At 42.8% G+C, this 26,265-nt stretch overlaps 1 protein-coding gene across 1 annotated transcript in view; it reads right to left on the bottom strand.

Moving 5' to 3' along the window:
* Positions 1–26,265, bottom strand: part of PRKCA (protein kinase C alpha) — a 521,371-nt gene that overhangs the window by 278,426 nt on the left and 216,680 nt on the right. The window contains exon 3 of the mRNA XM_007959900.1: positions 26,053–26,135. Within this exon, the coding sequence (XP_007958091.1) occupies positions 26,053–26,135 (83 nt within the window). The remainder of the gene's footprint in view (positions 1–26,052; positions 26,136–26,265) is intronic.

The following is a 26,265-nucleotide window of genomic DNA, read 5'->3' as shown; positions in this document are numbered from 1 at the left end:
GGGTTTGAACCGCCAGCCTTCTGGTTAGCAGTCAAGTGCCTTAGACACTATGCCATCAGAGCTCCTAAAACATACATTGTATTATACATTAGAGTAGTTTAGCTTAACCAGTGAAAAACGTCTGCCTGGAACATTAGGTTCTTTTAAGAACTATCTGTATGGCATCACATTGACAAATGCTACTGAAAGAGTAGACAGGAACCTTAGGGGGCAGCATGTTTATGTTAATGGAAGAGAATGAGTCAGGCAAGGAGGGTGACAATGGCTGCACAATGCAAAGACTGTCATCCGTGTCACTTAACTGCATGTGCAGAAACTGAACTGATGTATGCTGAGCTGTGTGTATTCTCAACAACAATCCAAAAAAAAATTTTTTTTCCAATTCTTTCTTCGCTGAAGTATTTTTGTTATTTGAAAGAACATCCATATTTTGAAGACTTCTCTAAATCTAGAAACCAGGCCTCTCCATTTCCTAAGCCATTGTTCCTGCCTGACACAAAGCAAAGGGGTCAAAAAACTCTTGACCCCATTTATCTTCTTACACACACAGTATAAATCCACAAACCCACGCGGAGTTCACTCTCCACCAGAAATCTGAATTTGTCTTAGACTGACCTCCTTTGCAATATATATTCTGAGGACTCCTTACTCACATATGAAGTATGCAGACTGAGCCAGGCTGGATTCTTCACTGCATAATTGGATGTTTACTTTTAGTTGCCCTAATTGGTCAAAAAAGGGAAAAAGAAAAAAAAAATCTATCACATTTTAATTTTCCTTAGGAAAAATGTAGACTCTCATCTTGTCATTTATACCACTCTCCTGGGATCTTAGAGACCATACATATAGAGAAAATTAAGTGTAAAAAGGCAATTAAGAATTAGAGGAAAATCTCCATGGCCACGCGCTATAATTATCACTATAGACGAGTTGACATCTGGACGCTAAAAAAAAATGTTTACTAACTAAAAAGGAGAGTACTGACTTTGAAAGTCATGCACTCTCCATACATACAGCTATCACACACCCAAACCAAAAAAAAAACAAACCCACTGCCAGCAAGTCTGCTTCTACTCACAGCGACCCCCACTGGGTTTCTGAGGCTACAAGTCTTTGTGGAAGTAGACTGCTCCATCTTCCTTCCATGAAGTAGCTAGTGGGTTTGAACTGCTGACCTTCTGGTTAGCTGCCAAACACCTTATCTGCTACACCACCAGAGCTGCATTAGGGCTATATTTGTACCTCTCCATTTACAAAAACATGAGTTAGCAAGGGCCAAATACTTTCTTTCAAAGTCTGTGAATAGACTTCAAAAGAAACTGCACACTGCTGCAGAAATCCTGTAAATGTCAACTGTTTTTAGTAGTCTTTTTACCAGGGCAGTTTCCAAATCAAACAGTTGAAGCTACAATTTGGGCTGTATCAAGTGGGCAGATCCCCAGAGAGCCCTGTCTGTGTCGCATGTCACAGGACATTTTCTGAAGCATTTTATAATCCAGGCCCCTTGCCCCCTATACCATGGGTGCCCTGGTTGGCAACATTTAAACCATTGCAGGTTTTTGTTTTGTTTTGTTATGTTAACATTCTATAGCAGGTTTTTAAAAAGTAACAAAATTAGGAATGATAGAGCCAGGAGAATTTAATTCTCTTTAAAACCAGGGCTTCCAACCAGTTCCCCCTGGTGGAATTTGCATTTCCACCCCAGACAGACGGAATCAGAATCTATAGTTTAACAAGATCCTCAGGAGATTCTTATGTAGACATAAGAATCTTGTTGAAATGTACATTCTGATTCAGTCTGTCTGGGTTGCAAAAGCCAATTCTCAGCAGGGGGTCCACCCGGAATGACCCAGTGCCAGCAGCTGTATGTAATACTGGTGCCATTCTCTTTTTCCTAATCATCCCAGGGGCAAATCTGTTGTCTGTAGAAGCTCAGAAGTCACCTGGAAACAAGAATGTAGGACACTGGAGTTAGAGAGAGTGGTCAAGTCCTCTTTAGCCCAAGCAGAAAATAGAAATAATGATTAATCTGGACTCCTGAGAGGAAGGGAAAACAGCTGCTCACTGCACTGACTTTGGTAAGTTGAATTCTACCTACTTTTTCATAGCAAGATAAGTACAAATGGAGTTTCTCATTCAACGTTATCCTGTCCTTCCAACAGCTCAGGAACCCAGAAGCTATCTTTCTCAATACTCTTACCAGGTAGGGGGTGGGGGAGGGTTCTGTGAATAAACATGGATCTCACATGGCACCAAAAACACTATACTCAATTGTTCTGGTTCCCTAGTGCCGCTCTGACAAGAATATACCACAAATGGGATGGCTTTCACAAACAGGAGTTTATTCTCTTACAGTTTGGATGCTTTAAGTCCAAGTTCAAAGTGCCAGGCTCTAGGGGCTGGGTGAAAGCCTCTCAACCTTGGGGTCCAGCTCTGCCTCCTGCTCTCGGCCCACTGGAGCTAGAGGCGTTTCTTCACTCAGACAGCTGCTGGCTGCTGAGGCTGACAAACCCAAAGTTGACAAGTAAAAGGGCACAGTCCCGATGTTACCAAACCATAGGCCATTAACTTAAGTCCATTGTAAGTCCCAAGGTCGGCAGAGCATGGCAAGCTGCTAAACAATGACACGGCTACATGCAGGGTCCAAGCATGCCAAAAGCTAGAGACTATCCCCAAGGCTTCTCCTCATATACAGGAAATAGACCACATTCCAAAGGCAGCTACTCAGCTGCCTGTGGTAGATCCCACCATGGAGTTGATTGCCAGTCTCCTCATGGGGAATAAGTACCACCAGCTGCCCAGCCACTCAACCAGGCCCAGCCAAGTTGACACACAAACATAACCACCACACTCATTCAAGTTGTGGTGTAGTGAATTATTCGGTATGGTTTATCTAGCTCCGGTTTTTGTGACTCCCAGTAATCTGGGTGGGATCATGCAAACAAGGTATATGGAATTCTCATGTGAGGTTTGGTTAGTTTTGCTTTGTTGTTGGGCTTAAAATGAGCCCTCCTAGAGGCAGAAGAGGGGATCTCACTGCCATTAAGAAAGAAGAGCTGGAGTGGGAGTGGAGCGCGTCCTTGGACCCGAGATCCCTGTGCTGGACCTCCTTGGCTGAGAGGCAGAGACGGCCAGCAGAGAGACAGCAGCACCTGAGCCAAGAGGCACGAGACACAGCGGTGGGCTTGCTGGACCACAGAGTGAGAAAACTGAGTTGAATGACTTTGGGCAGGAGGCTTGCCGGCAGAGTGGGGTGCAAGTAGGTATACCTATCGGCAGAGCTAAAGAGCTCTGTAACACTTGCCTGAGCGGGGCAGAGGCCAATCCAAGAGACCACGGGCCAAAGAGGTGTGCCTAAGAGTATAGCAGAGAGGAGACTGTCCTGACTGGAGAACTGTATCCCGAGTGAGTTCCTGAACCTCAGTTGCAGTTAGTTACTTCCCTAATAAACCCATAATTGCAAATATTGCCTATGAGTTCTGTGTGGCCACTGCAACAAATTATCGAACCCAGCAAAGAAGCAATGAGTGGTGTGGGAGGGACTGCTGGTGCCAGTACTGGTAAAAAAGGCTGGAGGGTGGTAGCATGTCTGGCCTCATAAGAATAAACCTCGGGCTGCTGATGGTGACTATTTCCCCCTTGTGAGGTTGAAGGAGACCAGAAGATGCTGCCTCCATGCTCTTTTGCACAAGTCCAAGGTAAAGCCAGCCCCAGAAACATGCCCTAAGGTCACAGCTGCCAATCTCAGTACACCCCCTGGACAGGTTAAACACAGACTGCCGTCCCCATCCCCTGCTCCCTGAGTTGCTGACTCGGTCGATTTGTGGTGGCCCCGCATTTACTTTGCTAACAAGTTCCTATGACACCGAAGCTGCAGGTCAGACCTCACTAAGAGGAGTGGGATGGGAGTGGGCAGAATTAGCACGTACCAGGCAACAGGCGCTCCCGCTGCTAAGAGGTGGGTTCCGACTCATAATGACCCTCCAGGACAGAGCAGAACTGCTCCAGAGGGTTTCCAAGGCTGTATGTAATCTCTACGCAAGCAGACTGCCACGATCTCCTCCCGTGGAAGAGCTGGTGGGTTCGAATGGCTAACCTTTTGGTTAGCAGCCAAGCATTTAACCACTACACAACCAGGGCTCTTTGCAACAGGCACTCTTGTTGTTGCACTGTGAGACACTTTATCATCATTGCCTCTATTTTACCTCAGTACACCTTGGCAGGAGCATCACCTGTTAACAAGTGAGGTCTCCGAGACCCAGGGAAGGAAAGGCATTTGCCATAAGCCAGAAGATCAGAGTCAGGCCTCGGGCAGCTAGAGTCCACCTCACCTTCCACTTGCTTCGCCCTCACCTTAGACTCCAATCAACAAAAATCACATACATCGTTACATGCCCTGTATTCAGATCCAGTTGGGCTGTCTTACCACTCAACAAAACATGTCAAATGGAGGCCTCTGAGCATTCAAACAAGTATCCACTGCTATTTCTCACCTCCAGAGCCAACTTTCACCTCTAAACCCAGTTGGGAATTTCCCCAAAACTGCTTTCACTTTTTGCTTTCTCTTCTCCTCTGCCACTTAACAAACTCCCAAACCCCTTTCTCAATGAGTCACAGCCATCCGGACATGTCGCAATGGCCTACGCTGACCACGTATGTGATTTACCCTCCACAAAAGAAAAAGCATGCTTTTTTGCAGTACTTTCCAAGGCTTCTATGGTTGATGATCCTGATGTTTATGGTGCATTTACGGGCGTCAAAGGTATATATGTTTTTAGCGTAAGCTCTAAAAATAGTTGTATGCTTTTTATAACATGCATCATAACACAACACTTAATAAAGGCTCTGTGTTGATGATAATGACCTGCAGTCACTCTCCATATCAGGGAGTCCCTTACACTGTGTAACAAAGCAACTCCAAGATCTGTTTCCATGACAACAGCAGCATCACACAGCAAAGAGAATACAAAAGGGCTTTTTAGAAACCGTTACGAAAACGTACATCCAGTTTAGGAAACCAAAAACAATTTTCTGGGCATTAGATTTAGGGTTAAAATCTTTTATTTCCTGAATTCATTCTCTAATGATGTGACTATTTAAAAATGTCTAATAGGAACTGATTTAGAGCACTATAAATACCGTCCATCTGCCGATTTCAGGAGGTCTAAAATTAGGTTACCAGGTTCATCAATTTCCCTTGGAAGATTCTAACAGAAACAGACCAAACCCTTCTGGTGGCAAGAACAGTGAAATGCTGACACCACAAATGCTGTGGTAAATATACATCCATGTAAAAGCTGAAAATGAATTAGAAACTACACATTTTCCTGAAGAAAATGAAAATGAAAAATATCTGTTAGGAAACATCAGTTTCTTAGATTGTTGTTGTTGTTGTTGTTGTTGTTATGTGCCATCAAGTCAGACCCAACTCATAGCGAACACTCCTTGGGTTTCTGAGGCAGTATCACTATGGAAGTGGATTGCCCAACCTTCCTTCTGAGGAGTGGCTGGTGGGTTTGAACCACCAGCCTTCTGGTTAGCAGTCAAGTGCCTTAGGCTATGCTACCAGAATGAAAGTAACACACAGTGGTATGTATTATAACTAGATCCAATATTATCAACAAATAAGAGAAGAGAAAACATCCTCCTGTGCTCAACAATCAGCCTCAGCTCAGGTTTGCTTTCTTCTCATGGTTGAGGTGGAAATTAAAAGAAACACCAAACAACATGGGTAATTCTCTCTCTGCCTACTTTTTTTTCTCTCCCTACCATAATTTTTCCTTCATCAGTCATCAGAGAAAGGGCCTCTTTCTAAAAATACCCTGAAACAAAGGCTTTTTTTTTTTTTCTCTCTTTCTTCAGCTACTAGGAGGAAAGGTTATTTTCCCTACATGTGTACAAGTTATTTTTAAAGCTTGCCTGTTCTTCTCTGGTTATTCTGTTTCAATAAACAAAAGGGAACCTAGAGCCTATTCTACTGCAATTCACTTGAAGCATCCTGTTTCATGGCCCCACATTGTGATCAGCAACTGGGATGCGAAACGGCACTTGTGCCCATAAGCAAATGCACAGAGAGCTTCAGAAAAGCAGCCTTGAGTCAAGGGATCCCTTCCAGCCTCGTCACCAGCACCCAAGTGGGCCACGTGAGCTAGCTGCACAAGAACTGTTTACTCTAAATGACCACCAGTTATGCTGAAAGCCAAAGATGACCAGCTCAGAGATGGCCTGTTAAAACTCATTGTGTCAATAAGGTCAAAACAGAAATTCTAACTAATCTTTAGGTTAATTCAAGCAGAATTTCACTGACCTCCGTTCATTTACTTTCTTGCTTCACAAATATTTACTGAGAGCCAGTTACACACCAGGCCCTGTGTAAGTGTGGACTAGATGTCTGAGAAGCTCTACCCTCAAGGAGCCTGGTACCCACAGAGGAAGGCCAACTCCCTCAGCCTTGGAGATGCTTTGCTGCTGCCGGCAGTGATGATGATGATGGTAGTCAAAGCTGCTTTAATAAACACGAGCCAATAGTGGGTCTAGTGACAATCAAAGTTTCTATCTTCCATCAGGAACTACAGAAGCTCTGGTAGCATAGTGCCTAAGGCACTTGACTCCTAACCAGAAGGCTGGAGGTTCAAACCTACCACCCAATCCTCAGAAGGAAGGTTGGGCAATCTACTTCCATAGTGACACCATATCGGAAACCCAAGGAGGGGTGTCTATGAGTTGGGTCCAACTCGACGGCACATAACAACAACACAACAACATCAGGAACTACTATGTAATAGGTAAGGTAATGTCATGACTGAATATACACAATTATTGAAAGCCAAAATATTTTATTACAGAGAAAAAAATGTTCCTCACAAAGCAAACAACTTAGAAGCACAACCACCAAACAGAAGAACAAAAAAAGTGTTTAAAGAAACAAAAGCCTTGATTAAAAAAAAGGCATCACAATACTTTCTCATTCCTTTTTTTTTTTAATTATCAGCAGATCAAGAAACTCAGTTAATTTCTTTGCATTGCCAAACCCATCATGACATCTTATGAGTAACAGAATCCGTTCTGTACTATTCAGATGAAGTCACAACACCAACTAAAAACCAAAACCACCACCATCTAGTCAATTCTGACTCATGGCAACCCTATAGGACAGAGTAGAACTGCCCCACAGGGTTTGCAAGTCTGTAAATCTTTACGGAAGCAGACTGTCTCATCTTTCTCCCCTGAAGCAGCTGGTGGGTTCGAACTGCCAAGCTTTTGGTTAGCAATCGAATGCCTTAATCATTGTGCCACCAGAGCTCCTTGTCACAGCATTAGTAGTATGGAAAAAGAGACACAGACAGACAAAGATACACACAGAAAAGGCAGTTCATGTCCAGAAGGGAATCAATCCTAAGCAACTTTAACCTCATCGTGACCTGTGGGACATATAGTGCTCATCTGTATTTTCTTCCTCTGGGATTTAGTGGGAAGTTGCTATCCCACTTTTAGTGCAGGCTGACATTTTGTGCGGGCCTGTTATAACTGCACGAATCTGAAGAAATAGGCCTCATCCCATCAACGTCAGCACCAGAGACCCCTTGAGACATGTGTAACACTTATTATATCAAAATCTATATAAAAAAAAATCCAAACTCACTGACATCAAGTTGACTCTGACTCATAGCGACCCCCAGTGGGTTTCTGAGGCTGTAAGTCTTTACAAAAGTAGATTGCCCCATCTTCCTTCTGTGGAGCAGCTGGTGGGTTTGAACCACTGACCTGATTAGCAGCCAAATGCCTTATCTACTTCTTGTTGTTATTGTTATGTGCTCATAGCGAACCCTCCTTGGGTTTCTGAGGCAGTATCACTACGGAAGTAGATTGCCCTATCTTCCTTCCGAGGAGTGGCTGGTGGGTTTGAACTGCCAGCCTTCTGGTTAGCAGTCAAGTGCCTTAGCCACTATGCTACCAGAGCTCCCCCTTATCTACTATGCCACCATTTTTCATTTCATTCAAAATGTCTTCCATTACTAAAAACACATAGTTTCAAGAAAAAAAAAATCAAAGCAGAAAATAATTTTAGTCTTGAAAGGGTTAATGTAGAATTCACCCTTGGTTGCCTACCCAATACCTGTTCTCCTCTTTATTACTGCACTACTTTGATTTTGTTCTGGGTGGAAATGTGTGCAGGTTAAAACAAAAAACAGCAAAAAAACAAGAAACACATAAAGTAAGAAGATCCTTCCACTTTCCAGCTAGGGGCCAACAGGAGGTAAATGGAAGTTGTTGGACTGGGCTTCTGGAAGAGCCCTGTAAAGGGAGCAGGCTCCACCAGCATCTGTGTTTTGACCCTCACCCTTCCCCGTCCTCTGCTTGGAACAGGTGAGGATACGTCTGGAGCAGCCATCTTGGAACTACAAGGCAGTAAGGGTGAGCATGAAAGAATGAAAGCCACCAGACAAGACTGATGAACTGAAAGACAGATGGCAGCTGAATCCTTCGGGAATCCTGGAGCTGCCTTACCTACCAGCCCTGGGCCGCCCCCCATCAGTCATCTGGTTACAGAAGAACACCACCACTATTTAGCTCAAGCCAATGAGAAGTCAGTTTCTATTACTCCTGGATGAAGGCAACAAAGTGATATGCTTAGCATGCAGCAGTCCAGGCAACTGCAACAGACAGCTTCACCCCCACACTACCACCCAGAGAATTCTCAGACGGGTGAGTGAGCACCAATGGGAAACCAACCTGGGACACTACAGCACTTTGGCACAAATCAAAAAAGATACATGGATGAGACAAGACAGAGGAGCAAACGTGTCAATTAAAAATTTTAGAACTTTTCAGAATTGCACTGCTTCAATAAGATTAAATAATAATAAACTTCTAAAGTCAAATCATCTTAAAAACACAATTATCAAATGATTTTGATGTCCCAGGATGCCTTCCATTCTCCATCTCCCCCTAACTTACAAATGTAGCCCCAGTTATAACACCAAGAACCTCCTTGGAAGCTTTTTTTGCACTTAACATTCACATGACAAGCACTTTTCTGTGTTTATAACAACCCTTTCTAATGGCAGCACACACTCTATCACACTGTTGTATACAACTTACTCAAAACCTCCCTGCTGTTCAAGAATATTAGTAGCAGAAACTGATGACTGTGGGGAAAACCCGAGAGAGGGGACGCTGTCCCCCATCCAACATGCAGTCATAATTTTCCATGTGAAGATCCTACTAGGTATAAATTATTCCTCAGGTTCTAAATCCCCCATTTATCCCACTTACCAGAAGGTCTGCACTCAGATTCTGGTAGTTAATCAGGTGTCTAGTTAAGTAAGATTGATCATATATATTTGTTTGAAAAGGAAGTTTAAAGATCACATGTTCTTAATGGTAAGATTACAAAGAACATGCCTTTTATTTGGAAGATACACAGGCCTCAGGTTGAGTAGCTGGTTGTCACTGTATGGCATTATAGTCCAAAAAAGAAAAAGGAAAAAAAAAAAAAAAAAAAACTCTATGGATTCCAGGATATTTCCTATTAATTATATTGTTAAAAGGAAATAAATAAACAAACAAAAACCCGGTATGTTTTTCATCTCTCTTGTAAAGGAGCTCTGGTGGCACAGTGGTTAAGGCAGTTTGGCTGCTAACTAAAATGCTGGCAGTTCAAACCCACCAGAGAACCCATCCATGGCAGCAGGATGAGGCAGTGTGCGTCCATAAAGATTACAGCCTCCGAAGCCCTATGGGGCAGTTCTCTGTCTTTTAGAGTTGCTGGGAATCAAAATGGACTTGATAGCAGTGGGTTTCGTAAAAAGAACATATATTCATTCATCCAGTCAACAAATATTTCTTTAGTACTGACTACGTGCCAAGGTCTTTGCTAGGTTGGAAAGAAGAGTAAAACTATACCCCTGCTCTTATGGTACTTTCATTGTGGTACCAAACCAAAAAACCAAACTCACTGCTAACGAGTTGACTCTGACTTATAACAACCCTTCTTTGGGTTTCCGAGGTGGTATCTCTACGGAAGTAGATTGCCCAATCTTCCTTCCCAGAAGCAAGTAACAAATAAATAACATGGTTTCAGATGGTGATAAGGGCTATGTAGCTATAAAGGAGGATTGAGTGGTAGAAAATCATGAGGGGGGGGTGTAATCTAAGGAGCCCTCTCTTAACAAGTGATAACGGAGCAGAGATCTGGTGAGGTGGGTCAGCATCACAATGGTCTGCAGATGAGTTCTACATAGGACGACCCGCCAGTTAGTGAGCCCAGCAGATCACGGTCAGAGAGGCAGACAGAGCCAGATCGCAGGAGCCAGATCACGATCATGACGGCCCGTGTCGACCAAGTTAAAAAGCTTATGTTTTATCCTGACGGTTCAGGGAAGCCACTGAGCAAGGCAATGATGCCTTGGTAGGTAAAAAGTATCTCTCCGGCTGCTGTACAGAGGATGGACTACAGAAGACAAGAACGGAAACCCGGAGCTGAGCTAGGAGACTATTTTGGCAAACACTGTGCACTTTCCAAGGCTATTTGGTTGGACTCTCCAATTCTCTGGCTCCTGGATAAACAGAAACTGGCTACACAGACGAGATGATGACCCAGTCCAAGCACACACGCTCAAGCCTGCAGTGGGTGCCTGCCCTCCCAGAGCTGCTCTGCTTCACTTCTGCATGCAACTGCTTTTCAGTTTTCCTCTCAGCATCTTCCCTCTCCTCTCCTAGTTCTGCACACCAAGTTGTTCTAAATTACCAATCCTCAATGGAGAAGAGAATGACTGAAATGAATTACCTTCATCCTGGTGCACCATTCAAACTAAGTAAATGCAAAACAGAGCAACCCTGCCTTGCTAATTTTGAGACCTGTTGTATGAACTCCTCTTGTTTTTCAAGCTTCACTGGTCTTTGGTGATTAATTTTAGTAACTGGAGAACAACCTGTTTAAGAACAAATGAGTCATGATACAGCTTAATATCTAGTAACCTAAAATCACCCTCCTCCATAGAGAACATAATTTTTGAGTATGAAATTCTCATGCTTTAAACATTTTTAGCCATGTTAGCTCTACAAAGCTTCCTGCCTTGAAAAAGAGATGGGAGGAACAGGATGGGGTATTGAAATTGCATAAAGCAAGCCACACACATGCTGCCTTCTGAAAGGTATTTGTTTTAGGTTGTATGTGTGTGTGGTGATACATATATGTATGAGAAAACATTAGCTGATTCAACAACTTTTACATGTACAATTCAGTGACAATGAGTATGTTTCACATGTGCAACATCACCATTATCTTTGCCCAAAAGATTCCACCACCATTAGCAGAAACCCAGTGTTCCCAAGCAATGAATGGCCCCTCTTGTCCCTTCCCTGCCACCCCTGGTAACCAGTAGTAAGCTGTGGTCTCTCTATTTTCACCTATTTCATGAAAGTGGGATCATACAATATTTGTCCCTTTGTAGATTTGCTTTACGACATTAAAAAAAAAAAAACAACCTTACCTGTTGAACAACAGTTTATAATTTGCAGATTTTAAAACACATTCTTTATGCAGCAATTCCATGACAACATAAATTTCTCATGAGCAAAACAGTAACCTCTATACAGGATACAGAACCTGAAAGAGCTGGACATAAACAGACATGTACCCAGAAAAGCAGTAGTCTAGAAGGGAGAGAAATTAAGAATGACTGACTCCCAGTGCAGTGTTCTTAGCTCTCTATTATCATTTCTCTTTCTCTTGAATTGTGACTTGGTATACCCACTGCCAACCCCATTGCTGTCAAGTCAATTTCAATTCACAGTGACCCTACAGGACAGAGTAGAACTACCCCATAGGGTTTCCAAGGCTATAAATCTTTATACAAGCAGACTGCCTCATCTTTGTCCCATGGAGTGGCTGGTACATTTAAACTGCTGATCATTTTGGTTAGCAGCTGAGCTCTTTAACCATTGCACCACCAGGGCTCCTTGTGACTTGATATAAACCTCCCTAATTGACTGTATGATTAGCAACCAATTCAGGGAATATTTATCTAAAGTATGCAGTCGACAAAACAAGCATTCCCTTCTAGTAAGTTGTTTTTCCCTTCAATGTTTAACCCAAACATGTTCACCAGTTAAAACATTCAGCTCACACAGCAAGCACAGTTCAGTGAGCATCTTGAATAATTTTGCTGGGCTTAAACTTTGTCCAGAGCTAAAAAGTTCCTCAACATGAAAATAAATCTCTTTAAATGAAATTTACTTCCTAAAGACAGTAACTTATCATTGTCATGATAGTGATGTGCATGGTAAAAATGAGAATAATCGTAATGGTGGATTCTGAGAGAATTCCATGAAACGTTTCAGAGACTCTACTCAAAACAAGGAAATCACTTTCATTTTACTTTGGGATCAGAGTCTTCATTTTTCATGCACTCACACTTTTAGCAAACATTAATGATCACCAACTATGAGTCAGGGATATTAAGCATTGGGGATACAGAGATAAGTAAGACTTAAGGGGAACAAACAATTACAATATAACCGAAAAGTCTTCCAGCGGTAAACTGCTGTGTTAATGGCGTCCGATGTCTCGCCCCTCCCAGTGTCTACACCTTTGTGCTCTCTCCCTCTGCAGTGAGTCTGGCTTGGCCACGTGGCTGGCTTTGGCCAGTCAGGAAACATCATGCAGGCAGAAGCTTATTAAACGTGTGTGCACTGTGGCCTGCCTTTTTGCAAAACTGCCATCACCAGGTTAGAAGCCTGCAGTATCTTCCCAGAGGGGCCAACATGGAGGAGAACCACAGCTTCCTAGCCAACAGCCACAGCTAACAGCCAGTGAGGCCATGTTGTGTGATTCTACAGAAGAAACCCTTAAAGAATGTTCAATGAAAGAGTGGCATGATCAGATTTTATTGTATTTGTTATAACTGGAGTACCATTGGGTGGCAAGATGAAGGGCTTGGAAGAGAAACAGTCCAGAATCAGCAAGACCAATTCACAGGACCTGATGAGGCCGTAACTAAGATGGTGTCTATGAAGATGGAGAGGAGAAATGGTGAAAGACAGAACCTACAGAGTCCGAGACTTATTAGATGTGGGGGACAAAAGAGGAAGAGACAACTATCATAATCCTGAGGCTTCTGCCTTGGGAGACTGGGCAGAGATGATAGCCTGGTATAATTCCAATACAGATTGGGCCTACAGGTGAAAGCACTGGTTTGGAGCATGGAAGGCTGCAAAGAAAACAGATAAGAGGAAGAATATAAAGACTGTGACGGACATGTTGAACACAACATCCTCAACATAAAGGAGCCGAGCACTCTTTCCACATCAGTGATGTTTTCTGGGGAACCTTCATGTGATTACGGTAACTCCAGTGCTGACGGTGATAGGGCAGTGTTACCTACCACAAAGGCAGTGATAGTCTCCATCACAGAGTCTGGCTTTTCCCTTTGGTATATGACTCTCAAAGCATATTTGTCTTGAGATTACAAAAAAAAAAAAAAAAAATTAGAAATGAGACTATGTTGAATGAATAACAATAACAATGAGAACAACTGTCCATCCTACTTCTTCAAAGTACTAGACTCTGAGTGTGAGTGTCTGCTCACAGCTGCTGGTACCACATCAGGGTACCTACCTACTTGCTTCATCTCTCTTCATCATTATCAGAGGCCCATACAGAATTCCTGACAAGTGAGTTCTTTTGATTGTTAGGATTGTTTTGGCCATTGATCTCACTATAAATAAATAAATGAATGCCATCATGAAAATACAGCCTAGAAAATCCTCAGAAAGTCTTCCTCTCTCTCCTAGACCCCAGGAAATGTACTTCTTGATCCAGACTCTTCCAAAGCCTCCAACTGGGAATTCATAAAGCAGCAAAAACAGAACAGAGCCAGCATGAGGAAGTAGCAGCTAACTGAATGGGACTCTAACTTTAGCTTGTGAGAAAAGTGACTCACTGGAATCCAGGAAGAGCCTCTCCATGAGCCACAAGGCTCTCAGGCTGGCTCTCAGTTTGGGGTAAAATCATTTGAAGCAAATCTTTCCAGAAACCCAGTGTCCTGAAAAGCCCCACACCCTACTCCTTTCAGCAGAACCCACACCAGGTCTCCAAAGTCTCCTGGCTGTCATGGTGACCCAATAGGCCTGCATGCCCCAGCCTTCACAGTAGTTCACACTGTCTGTCTCCCTATTTGTGTTTTAGGCTTCTATCATTTCAAATTTCTTTGATTGTGTTAAGATTCCTCATAGTCACCCTGACCATAAATTCTGTCCACCACAACAGAGCCCTCACTGACAGAAAACCTTGCCCACGCTGGCTTTGCTGCTCTACCACATGTGCAGAGGAGAGAGAAGAGGTCTGGGTGCAGAGACACCTGGTTCAAAGCTCAGTGCATCTGCACTACCATGTGAACTTCTACAAGTCACTTAGCATGCACAAGCCTCACCTTTCACATCTGTAAAATGGGGATAAATAATACATGCCCACCATATTTATGTATGTTATCCACTGAAGTAATTATCTGATGATTGTAATGTTTATTCATACATACGATTTCCCAGGAAGAATAGCTGTTTGAAGACAAGGACCATTATTTTTAATCTTTGAATCCCACAGCATCTGGCACCCACTAACACTGAATGACTACATATAAGAACTAATGACAGAAAGGCGCTTGACATATCTATCACCACCCCCACCAGCTTCCACTAAGTCAATTCTGACTCATGGTGACCCTACGTGTGTCATAAAAGAACTGTGCTCCATAGAGTTTTCAGTGGTCAATTTTTCAGAAGTCTTTCAGGTTTTTCTTAGGAGGCACCTATAATACTTAAGGTTGTGTGTCCACTTGGCTGGGCCTGGTTGAGTGGCTGGGCAGCTGGATGTAGTTATTTCCCATGTTAAGACTGGTAATCAACTCCATGGTGGAATCTACTGTGAGCAGCTGAGTAGCTGCCTTAGAGATGTGGTCTGCTTCCAGTATATAAGTAACAGCTTTGAGAAAGGTCTCTAGCTAGCTTCCCAGCACATCTGGATCCTGCATTTGGCTGAGATCAGTAAGTGGCCTGCTATGCTGTCTGCTGATCTTAGGACTGTTTCTGGACTTGAACTAGTGACCTGCCGTGTTGCTTGACTACCTTTGGACTGTGCCATTTTACTTGCCGACCTTGGGCTTGTCAGCCTCGGCAGCCAGCAGCTGCCTGAGTTAAGAGAAGCATCAAGCTCCAGTGGGCCAAGAGCAAGAGGCAGAGCTGAAGCCTAAGGTCAAGGGGCCTTCATCCAGCCCCTGGAGCTTGGCACTTTGAACTCAGACTTCTAGCCTCCAGAACTACAAGAGAATACATCCATTTGTTGAAGTCATCCATTTGTGGTATCTTTTGTTACAGTGGCACTAGAGAACCAAAACAGCACCCCTGCATGGACTTGAACTTCCAACCTTTTAGTTAGTAGTCAAGTGCCTTAACCATTAGCACTACCGAGGAACTCCTACTTGACACATAATCAAAACTGAAAAGAAAACAAAAAGTACAGCTGATTCCAACTCATAGCAACCCTCTAGGACAGAGTAGTACTGCCCCATAGGATTTCTAAGGCTGAAAATCTTTAGGGAAACAGACTGCTACATCTTTCTGCTGTGGAGCAGCTGGTGGTTTTGAACCAGCAACCCTTCAAGTAGCAGCCAAGGGCTTAACCCCTGCACTACCAGGGTCCTTCACTTAACTACAGGTAGCATCATAAAGATTCCACAACCTGTGCAGAACGTCTTCTGGTGCCAGACTTCCAGTGATTTGAGCTGCAATGATAGGCTCCCCAGACTCTATTTCCAGCAACCATTTGCAAATACAGGTAATTTTGTTGGTTGGGTGATTGTCCATAATGAACTAACTGTCTGTTATCACTAAGTCATATGGATGGTTCAAGAAAAATGAGCAAATTAATCACACCAATCTTTGATCCCAACCAGTCAAAAGCCATTGCCTATCATTTTTTAAACTAAACTCCACAAAGTTAAGGCAATGGTTTGAAATGACTACTGTGCAAAGTATGAAAGCCAATGAATGTATCTCCTCCCACTCCTACGTGCCATAATAACGATGCAGATGAAACCTCTGCCTCCAGATAATGGAGAAATTCAGGAGAAGTCTCATCTGAAGTTAAAAACATTCAAGTAATTCGGGACCAGATAAATACAACCGACACTCAAATCAGGTTAGCAGACACTCATACATTCATTCTCTTTGGTTCAACAAACGTTTTCAAGCATCCACTCTTATGCCAGGCCCTGCACTGGGCACTTAGTTTCCAAAAAGAAAAGACACAGGACCTTCCCGCTGTGTAGGCATGATTGTTAACTCATGCAACTTAATAAATAAATAAGTACAAGCGCACATATTAACCAAAGGTGGCATGAGAGGCCACACAATGGTGCCAACACGTTCTCCATGCCCCAAAGCATATCAAAAGTCTCTTTCAAACCTGATACCAGAGCCAACTTATGAATCTCACTAGAAAATCACTCTTTGTACTTGTCTTACCTCCTTTTTTGACCCAAACTGGGACCACCCACCTTAATAAAGCCCTTATTCAGATCTGGCACCAAGGGGCTTTTGGCTGTGTCCGCAAACCATCTCACCAAACTCTCAAAGGCTGACCATTTTCCAAGAATGGAGATTTTGACAAGAATGTGCTACTGGCCTTATAGGTTGTTCCAAACGTGGAATTCCAAAGATGTTTGAGCAGTGGCAAAACTGTTGGATTAAGATGGAGAACCCCCGGGTGACTCCCTTAAGAAAACACAGTCTAGTACCCTGGTTAGAGTATGAGCACTTGGTTTATAGTTTATGCACAAATTTCTTCCAGTTAAGTTCAGACCACAAAGCAGATACGCAGTCCTCTCTCTCTTCCCCATGGCCAGAAGCTGGTAGGTTGAGAGGACGGCCATGGCACCATCCATCTTTGGCTCATCATAATTGTGTGGCTGAGGAAATAAGTCTCTGAGGCTATTTTTAATTTAGGGATAAATTAATTTGGCAGAAATGTAGCAGGAGTCCCTTCCCCTGTAGGAAATACTTCTGTTCCTTTGAATCTGGTACATAAAATAATCCACCCACTGAAGAGCAGAATTAGCACTGGAGTTTTTTGTTGAGTTTGTTTCCCTGAAATAACTTCCTTTTCAGGTCTCCCATGGCATCACAGTCAGTGCAGGAGGGCACCTGTGGCGACACAGAGCTCAGCTCACCAAGGGGTATTCCGCTAGACTGAGAGAACACTGGGGTCTCTCTTGCTTGCCCCCTCCTTTCCACAGGGCCTCTTGCACATGCATGCCACCTGAGAGTAGGAGCCGCTGGACAGCAGCATTTGGCAGGAGATAGAATTCACTTTGGGGGTTCACGGGAAGAATTCTTACCTCTCGTGCCACAGACCCAGGTGCAATCCCCAGCCAGTGTACCTCACATGCGGCCACCACCCATCAGTCAGTGGAGGCTCACATGTGGCCATGATGCTGAACAGGTGTGAGCAGAGCTTCCAGACTAAGCTGGACTAGGAAGAAGGGCCTGGTGATCTACTTGCTAAAATCAGCCAATGAAAACCCTATAGATTACAATGGTCTTAGCTGCAACCAATCATGGATGGTGCAGGACCGGGCAGGGTTTAGTTCCACTGTGCATGGGGTCACCAAGACTCAAGGGCTGACTCCACGACAACAACAACAACAACAAAGCTAGTGTGAGGAACGTGAAAACACTAAAAGCAAAGAGATGACTGGACTCCTTGCTTTTAAAGAAAACTTTGAAAAGAGCTGAAATAAATCTTAAAATGTCATCATGTTCAGGAAGTCTGCCCTCATCCATTCATTAGTCACTTGCTCTCCCTCTATTAACTCAACAGCATTCTCTCTCTCTCTCTCCCTCCCTCCCTCCCTCCCTCCCTCTCTCTCTGGGGCAGTTATCCTATGCAATCATTCGGTATAACTATCTGACTGTGTGGCTGACCCTTGCAATTAAAGAGAATGCTTTCTGAAGACGAGAAACATCTTCACCTTTGTATCCTTCACAGCATGAGACCTTCAATAAATATTTAATAATGGAATGGAGTGGAATAAAATGGGATTTCCGGCTGAAAACAACTTCAAAGAGTATAAAGTTCAACCTTTATAAATGAGAAAACTGAGGTCCAAAAAGGTTTCTCATGACGTGTCGAGGCTGGACGCCCAACCTCATTCTACTGCTCTTTTTACTACACGCCACTGAATTTTCAATGTGATTTCTCAGCACCTGCCCCGTTTACTATCTCAGTTACTTTGTCAGTTCAGGAATGTAAAAATATGTTGGGATAACTGGCTTTGCTTACAAAATGATTTTATTTCCATATTAACTGTAATAGTACACACTGAGAAAATAGGAGATTCACTAAACCTATTTCTAAATTGTACATCTTTTAAGTTTTGCTATAAATGAAGCTTGGAACTGATGGATTTTAAATAATTTAGCAGCCTTTTCTATCTGCTTGAATTCTGAGAAACCAAAAAGAACCTGGGAATGAGAGAATGCTCTAGATTGTAGTAAAGAAAAGAAAGCAGTTTTGCCCGCTGGACACACAGCCCTCCAAGAGTCCAGCTTCACACCTGGCATCACTTGTGTTGTGACACTTTGTGCAGTCCACTCCACCTGTGGCTGGAAGCGTTTACAGTCATGCCCTCAGCTTCTCTGAACGGCTCAATTTGACAATCTTCACAGAAGATGTACCTGCACTAAAGCAAGTTCCTCTGCTGTGGAACAAGTTCATTAATTTCTCCATCTGGTACCTTTCCAAACACACTGCCAGCCATCATCAACTGTCATATGATGCTGACTATATGAATGCTGGCTGCTTCCCAGGTGAAGTACAGTGATGACCTGGGAAGTTATTTTTAAATCATCAATTCCTTCAACTGCATGGTTCGGATATAAGAAGCGCAAAATACAGCGTGAATAGTTTATCCACAAACAGGTGAGGGGGACTAGTAAAAATACATAAGACAAATAAAAATACAACACCTAAACAAAACGCAAACAAAAATGCAAGGCAAGCTTATTGCCTCTAGATGCTTCAAGTCTTTTAACAGATCACTTCTTCCTTCCTCTTTCACTTTCTCACGTGTCCACATATCCAACACACAGAGTAAATGTTCCAACGACTATGTTTCAATAGTTCTTCAGCATTTCTGTTATTTTTATAAACATCACACAAGAGCTTCTGACCTCCCTACAATGTTACATCACACTCATCTGCCATTTGTCTGACTGTGGTGGCTTGCATGTTGCCGTGATGCCAGAAGCTACTCCATTGGTATTTCAAACCCCAGCAGGTGTGGCCATGGTGGATACATTTCAGCACAGCTTTCAGACCAAGACAGACTGGGAAGGACCTGGCAATCTACTTCTTCAAAAACTGAAACTGACCGGTGAAAACCGTATGAACAGCAGTGAAAGACTATCTGAGCTAGTGTCGGAAGATGAGCCTCTCAGGCTGGAAGGCACTCAAAATAGGACTGGGGAAGAGGTGCCTCCACAAAGTAGAGATGATTCTCATGATGTAGATGGAGTAAAGCTGTTAGGGCCTTCATTTGCTGATATGGCATGACTCCAAATGAGAAGAAATAGCTATAAACATCCATTAATAACTGGAACATGGAACATAAAAGTATGGATTTAGTCAACTTGTAAGTTGTCAAAAATGAAATGGAATGCTTGAAGATCGATACCCTAGGCATTAGTGAGCTGAAATGGACTGGTATCAGCCAATTTGAATCAGATAATCATAGGGTCTACCATACCAGGGACAAGGTGAAGAGGAATGGCTTCATATTTATCATCAAAATATTTCAATATCAATCCTGAAATACAATGTTGTTAGTGATAGTATAATATCCACATGCCTACAAGGAAGATCAATTAATGCAACTATTATTCAAATTTGTGAATGAACCACTAATGCCAAAGATGAATAAACTGAATAAAGATTTTTACCAACTTCTGCAGTCCAAAATTAATCAAACATGCAATCAAGACTCACTGATAACTACTGGTGTTTGGAATACAAAAGTTGGAAACAAAGAATAATAATCAGTAGTTGGAAAATATGGCCTCAGTGATAGAAATGACACTGGAAATCTCATGCAGAATTTTGAAGACCAACAACTTATTCATTGCAAACACCTTTTTTCAGCAACCTGAACAGTGACTACACACATGGATGGACCTTGCTGGGTGGAATACACAGGAATCAAATTGACTACATCTGTGGAAAGAGACAATGGAGAATCTTACTATCATAATCAGAATAAGGCCAAGGACCGACTGGTACAAAACATCAATTGCTCATATGCAAGTTGAAGTTGAAGAAAATTAAAACAAGTCCATGAGAGTCAAAGTATGACTTTAAGCACATTCCATCTGAATTTATATACCATATCAAGGACAGATGTGATGCACTGAACACTAATGACTGAAGACCAGATGAGTTGTGGGATGACATCAAGGATATTATACATGAAGAAAGCAAAAAGTCATTAAAAAGACAGAAAATAAAGACCAAAATGGATGTCAGATGAGAATTCTGAAACTCGCTCTTAAGTTGAGTAGTTAAAGCAAATGGAAGAAATGATGAAGTAAAAGAGCTACACAGATGATTTTAAAGAGTAGGCTTGAGAAGACAAAGTAAAGTATTATGATGAAAAGTGCAAACACCTGGAGTTAGAAAACAAAAAGGGAAGAACATGCTCAGCATTTCTCAAGCTGAAAGAACTAAAGGAAAAAATTTCAGCCTTGAGTTGCAGTACTGATGGAGTCTATGGTCAAAAGTTGAATGACATATGAAGTATCAAAAGATGGAAGGGATACACAGTCACAGCACCAAAAAGCACTGGTCAGCATTCAGTCATTTCAAGAGGCAGCACACAATCAAGAATTGATAGTACTAAGGAAGAAGTCAAAGCTGCTCTAAAGGCATTGGGAAAAACAAGGCTCCAGGAATTGACAGAATCCCAATTGAGATGTTTCAACAAATGGATGCAACACTAGAAGCACTCACTCATTTATGCCTAAAAATATGGAAGACACCTATCTGGCCAGTTGGCTGAGAAAGAACCATATTCGTGCCCATTCCAAAGAAAATTGATCCAACAGAATGCAGAAATTATCAAACCATATCATTAATATCACCAGCAAGTAAAATTATACTAAAGATAAATCAAAAACAGTTGGTTGCAGCAGTCCATCAACAAGGAACTGCCAGAAATTCAAACTGGATTCAGAGGAGGATGTGGAAAGAAGGCTATCACTATTATGTCAGATGGCTCTTGGTTGAAGGCACAGAATACTAGAAAGATGTATGCTTGTGTTTTATTGACTATGTAAAGGCATTTGACTGTGTGGGTCATAACAAATTATGGATAACATTGTGAAAACTGGCAATTTCAAAACACCTAATTGTGCTCATCTGGAACCTGTACATAAACCAAGAGGCAGTCATTTGAACAGAACAAGTGCAAAATGTGTGGTTGAAAATCAGGAAAGGTATGCATCAGGGTTGTATCCTTTCACCACACTTATTCATCACTCTGCATGCTGAGCAAATAATCTGAAAAGTTAGACTACATGAAGAAGAACATGGCATCAGGATTAGACAAAGCCTCATTAACAACCTGTGATAAGTAGATGACACAACCTTGTGAAACAGTTACTGATGAAGATCAAAGACTACAGCCTTCAGTATGGATCATATCTTAACATACATAAAGAAAACAAAAATCCTCACAACTAAACCGATAAGCAACATCATGATAAATGCGGAACATATTTAAGTTGTCAGGGATTTCATTTTACTTGGACCCAAATCAAGGCAGATGGGTAGCAGTCAAGAAATCAAATTGAGGTATTGCATTGAGTAAAGCTGCTGCAAAAGACCTCTTTAAAATGTTACAAAAGCAAAGATGTCACCTTGAGGACTGAGGTGTGCCTGACGCAAGTCAAGGCATATTTTCAACACCTTATATGTGTACGAAAGCTGGACAATGAGTAAAGAAGACTAAAGAGGACTGATGCATTTTAATTACGGTGTTAGCAAAGAATAGCAAAGACACCACGGACTTGCAAAGGAATGAACAAATCTGTCTTGGAAGAAGTCAGAATGCTACTTAGAAGTGAGGATGGTGAGACTCTGTCTCACTCACTTTGAACATGTTAAGGAGGGACCAGTCCCTGGAGAAGGATGTCAATGCTTGGTAAAGTACAGTGTCAGCCAAAAAGAGGAAGACCTTCAATGAGATAGATTGACACAGCGGCTGCAACAATGGGCTCAAACACAGCAATGACTGTAAGGATGGTGCAGGAACCTGCACTGTTTTTCCATTGCACATAGGGTTGCAATGAGTTGGAACCAACTTGACAGCAGGTAACAACAACAATCTTTGCAGGAGCAGATTGCCGGTCTTTTCTCCTGTGGAGCTACTGGTAGGTTAGAACTGCCAACATTTTGGGTAGCAGCCAACCACTTACCCATTGCAGCACTTACCAGATCTTACTGTTGTTGTTAGCAAGTGTAAGTCTTGACTGACTTTCCCATGTCAGTCAAAAATGTCCTGTGCAAGCGGGATGTTTGTCACCCTACTAATGATGAGCAATGTTAAAAACTTGGAGAGAACACCTAACCAAATCATAGATATGATCAAAGCACTGCCTACTGCTCCTTTAGGAAACTAAAATCAGCATCGCACTCTCCTTGTTTCCCTCTTCCTCCTCTGGGTGCTTCTCCTTAGATTCCTTTTCTTGTCTTTCCCACTCAATCTGCTGGGGGTTCCTCAGAGCGCTCTCTGGGTCCTCTTCCCTTCTGCTCCTACACTACACCCTCTCTCTAGGCAAGGTGATCCATTCTCAAGCCTTGGAAAGAACAGACATCATGACCTTCAGGCCACCTCACTTCGGACCTCCAACTTTATGTCTTCTGCTGTCCTGTTAATGTCGGACAACTAAAAGCAAACATTTTCAAAGTGAAACTCTTACTGTGGTCCATCTTGCCTCTTCCAAATATTATCATCCCCCAGAATCCCTCTGGACTTAAAGTACCTCTATCCATTCAGGTGTTCAGGCCTGATACCCAGGAGTCATTCTCAATGCCCTCACCTCCCAGATCCCACAATGACCAACAGCTGTCCATCTGACTTCTGATGTATCTCAAATGAGTTCACTTTGCTAATCCCATTGCCCCCACCTACTCCCAGTTCCCATCATCTTGCCCTGAAGAGTAGGGGCCTTTGTTCTGGGTCTCCAGCCTTTGATCCTTCCCCAACTCCAACCTCATGTCCACCTACTTCATATCCAATCCATCATCTACCAACCACAGTAAACTTTATAAGATGCAAATGAGATAACACCATTCCTAGCTTGAAACTATCTGGTGGATTCCATGCTAGATCTTGTCCAAAATCCTTAGCCAGACATCTGAGGCCCAGCCGTGTTAGTTTCTCTCATGAACTGAACTCCTTCCCCGTCCAGGCCTTCATACACTCTCTTTCCTTTGTCTGCAACTGTCTTCTCCTGGGCTCCTTACTTCTTCCTGCCTGTTTCCCATTCATTCTTGAAGTTTTGTTTGAATGCCTGTCCTCTATTCCCTTCCCAATCTAAAACAGGTCCCTTAAGGAAACCCAATCAGAACATGCTACATAATTCTTCTCTTATCAAAACTGTATGTATGGATTTATTTTCAAATATTTGCTTTCTCATAGCAGAATGTCCACAGGACAAGGAGTCCATCTCTGTGCTTGTTATTGTATTACAGGGCTCAGCACAGAGCTTGGCCTATAAACAAACAAGCAAACAGCTGCTGTCACCTCAACTTCTGACCCATGGCGACCCCCTGTGTGTCAGAGCAGAACTGCGCTCGCAAGGTTTTCGATGGCTGACTTTTCAGACGTACGCTGCCAGGCCACTTTTCCGAAGCACCTCTGAGTGAATTTGAACTTCCAACCTTTCTGTTAGTAGCTGAGTGCTTAACCATTTGTGCCACCCATAAGAAGTATTTAATAAAGATTATTTAATTGAAAGAATGAAGGAGTGGGAAGAAGACAAAGGAAAAAGAAGGGAGAAGAAGGTCAAGAATTGTTCATATTTCTGCCACCTACCTGCACTGCCTCCCAATTCTTAAGGAGGCAGAAGAGAAGAGAAAGGAAGAAACCCGGAATGGGAGGAGGACAGAACTAATGAGCGAGGTGGCGAAAGGACCACCACAGATGCTTGTGGCCAACTTTAAACCTGGAGAACTGGACTTGGGCCTTTCAGAAAAATGAATACTCTAACATCCCATTTAATATATGTCCAAATGACCAAAACGGAGGCAATTTTCCACTAAAAAAAGAAAAACAAAAAGTGAAATATGGAAAAGGAGGATGGGGATGACACTAACTTTGTGTGCATTTGGGTGAGTCACTCAGCATCCATACACTTTGGCTTCTTGGTCCTAGAAAGTGAGGCTGCAAACCAAGATGACCTCTGAGATTCCCTATGGCTTCCACGTCCAAGAGTCTTTTCAGGGCCAATGGTGCTTCAGAGCCGTGGCACTCACTGGACACTGTCTCAGCCATGTCTAACTGAAATGAGGCAGGACTCCATGCACTGAGTGCCTAATGGCAAAGTCCTTCTTTATACCGAAAAACAACTGAACCAGTGGCCACTAAATTGATTCTGACTCATGGTAATCCCATGTGTGTCAGACAGACCTGTGCTCCACACGGCCTCAATGGCTGGCATCTTTTAGAGTAGATCACTAGGCCCTTCTTGTAAGGTACCTATAGATGGACATCAACCTCCACCCTGTCCGTTAGTAGCCAAGCCACCTAGGGACTCCTAAGTTCCTTCATTACTGGTGTTAGATCAAAGCAAATCGGAATCTCAGAGGCCACCATGGATTCGCCATCTTCTAAGAAGGGAACGATTAGTTCTGCTTGCACTCAGAGAAGGAGCCCTGTGGCACAGTGATTAAGCAGTCAGCTGCTAAACAAAAGGTCAGAGGTTCAAACCTACCAGCACCTCCATGGGAGCAAAGAGCTGGCAATCTGCTCCTGTGAAAATTTCAGCCTAGGAGGAAACCCTAAGGTACAATTCTACTCTTTGCCTATAGGGTCGCTGTGAATCAAAACCAACAGGACAAAGCCATTTCAAAATCAAAGTCTCCCAACGGAGAATTGGCACTAAAAGAAGAAATCACTTGAACACATAGTTTAATATGAGTGACTAAAGTTATCCAGCAAAAGTATTTCAGAATCCAATTGAAATGGCTACTTTTCCAGGCCACCTCCTCTCTCCCACCCAAACGTTTTCAGCTTGAGTATTACTCTTCAGATAACACAGAGCCAAAGTTTCCTTCCACTCAAAACATTTCAGATATTAGTATTTCCCACGCCTCCTAACTCCCATTCTCCTGTGCTGGTCTCGTTTTTCAATAAGCAAGAGATGTAATAGAGACGCTCCATACAGACGGGCAGAATTAGGAAACAAATGAACTAAATTATGTGTTCACACATGGACAGCTTCAGAGATCGTTGTTCAGTGAAACAGATGTTAAATTATTCCAATCAACAGTAGCATTTATAATGCATAATGAAAAGACAGCAAGGATCTCACAAAGCGAACTAGGAGTCATTTGTTACGTCGGCCACAAGCAGTGATGGTCCTATTAGTTAATAAACCATTGGAAAGAAACAGAAAGGTGATTTGTTTACTGCAAAAATTATCATTGTTTTCAGAGAAGAATTACATTGTGTTTGTGGGCTGAATGGGGTGGATTGAGTCCACGAAGTAAGGGTGGACCAGTACACATTCTGAGGGACTCTCTCCTGATCTCTAAGTAGTCCCTGCCAGGTCTCCAAAGGATTGCATTAGTTCATTAGTTCAAGCCAGCATCCTATCAGACCGATTGAGAAGTCTTCCCATCAACAGTATGTGCCAAGCAATGGTTGGAGAGACACGAAGAACACTGAGGACAGAAAATGGGCATTAACATCAAACCATGGTTTCCAGACTACTTACATCAGTGTCAGGTCCCTTATCCGCACCCGGACAAGAAAACGTAACAAACTCATGGCACCTCTTGTGAACCACAAAACAGCAAACTGGTAGAGAGAAAAGAAAACTCCAATTAGAACAGTCTGTATTTAATACACAAGCTTTGTTTTGTCAATTTCATTTCACTACCGACAGAAGCCTGTAAACAGCAAGCAGAGGCATTTCATTCGAGACTCA

Source organism: Orycteropus afer, unplaced genomic scaffold, assembly GCF_000298275.1.
Source record: "Orycteropus afer afer isolate SDZICR_OR568_19922 unplaced genomic scaffold, OryAfe1.0 scaffold00018, whole genome shotgun sequence".
Taxonomy (NCBI): domain Eukaryota; kingdom Metazoa; phylum Chordata; class Mammalia; order Tubulidentata; family Orycteropodidae; genus Orycteropus; species Orycteropus afer.
The sequence above is the reverse complement of the archived record's forward strand: the minus strand, read 5'-3'. Positions and strand labels throughout refer to the sequence as shown.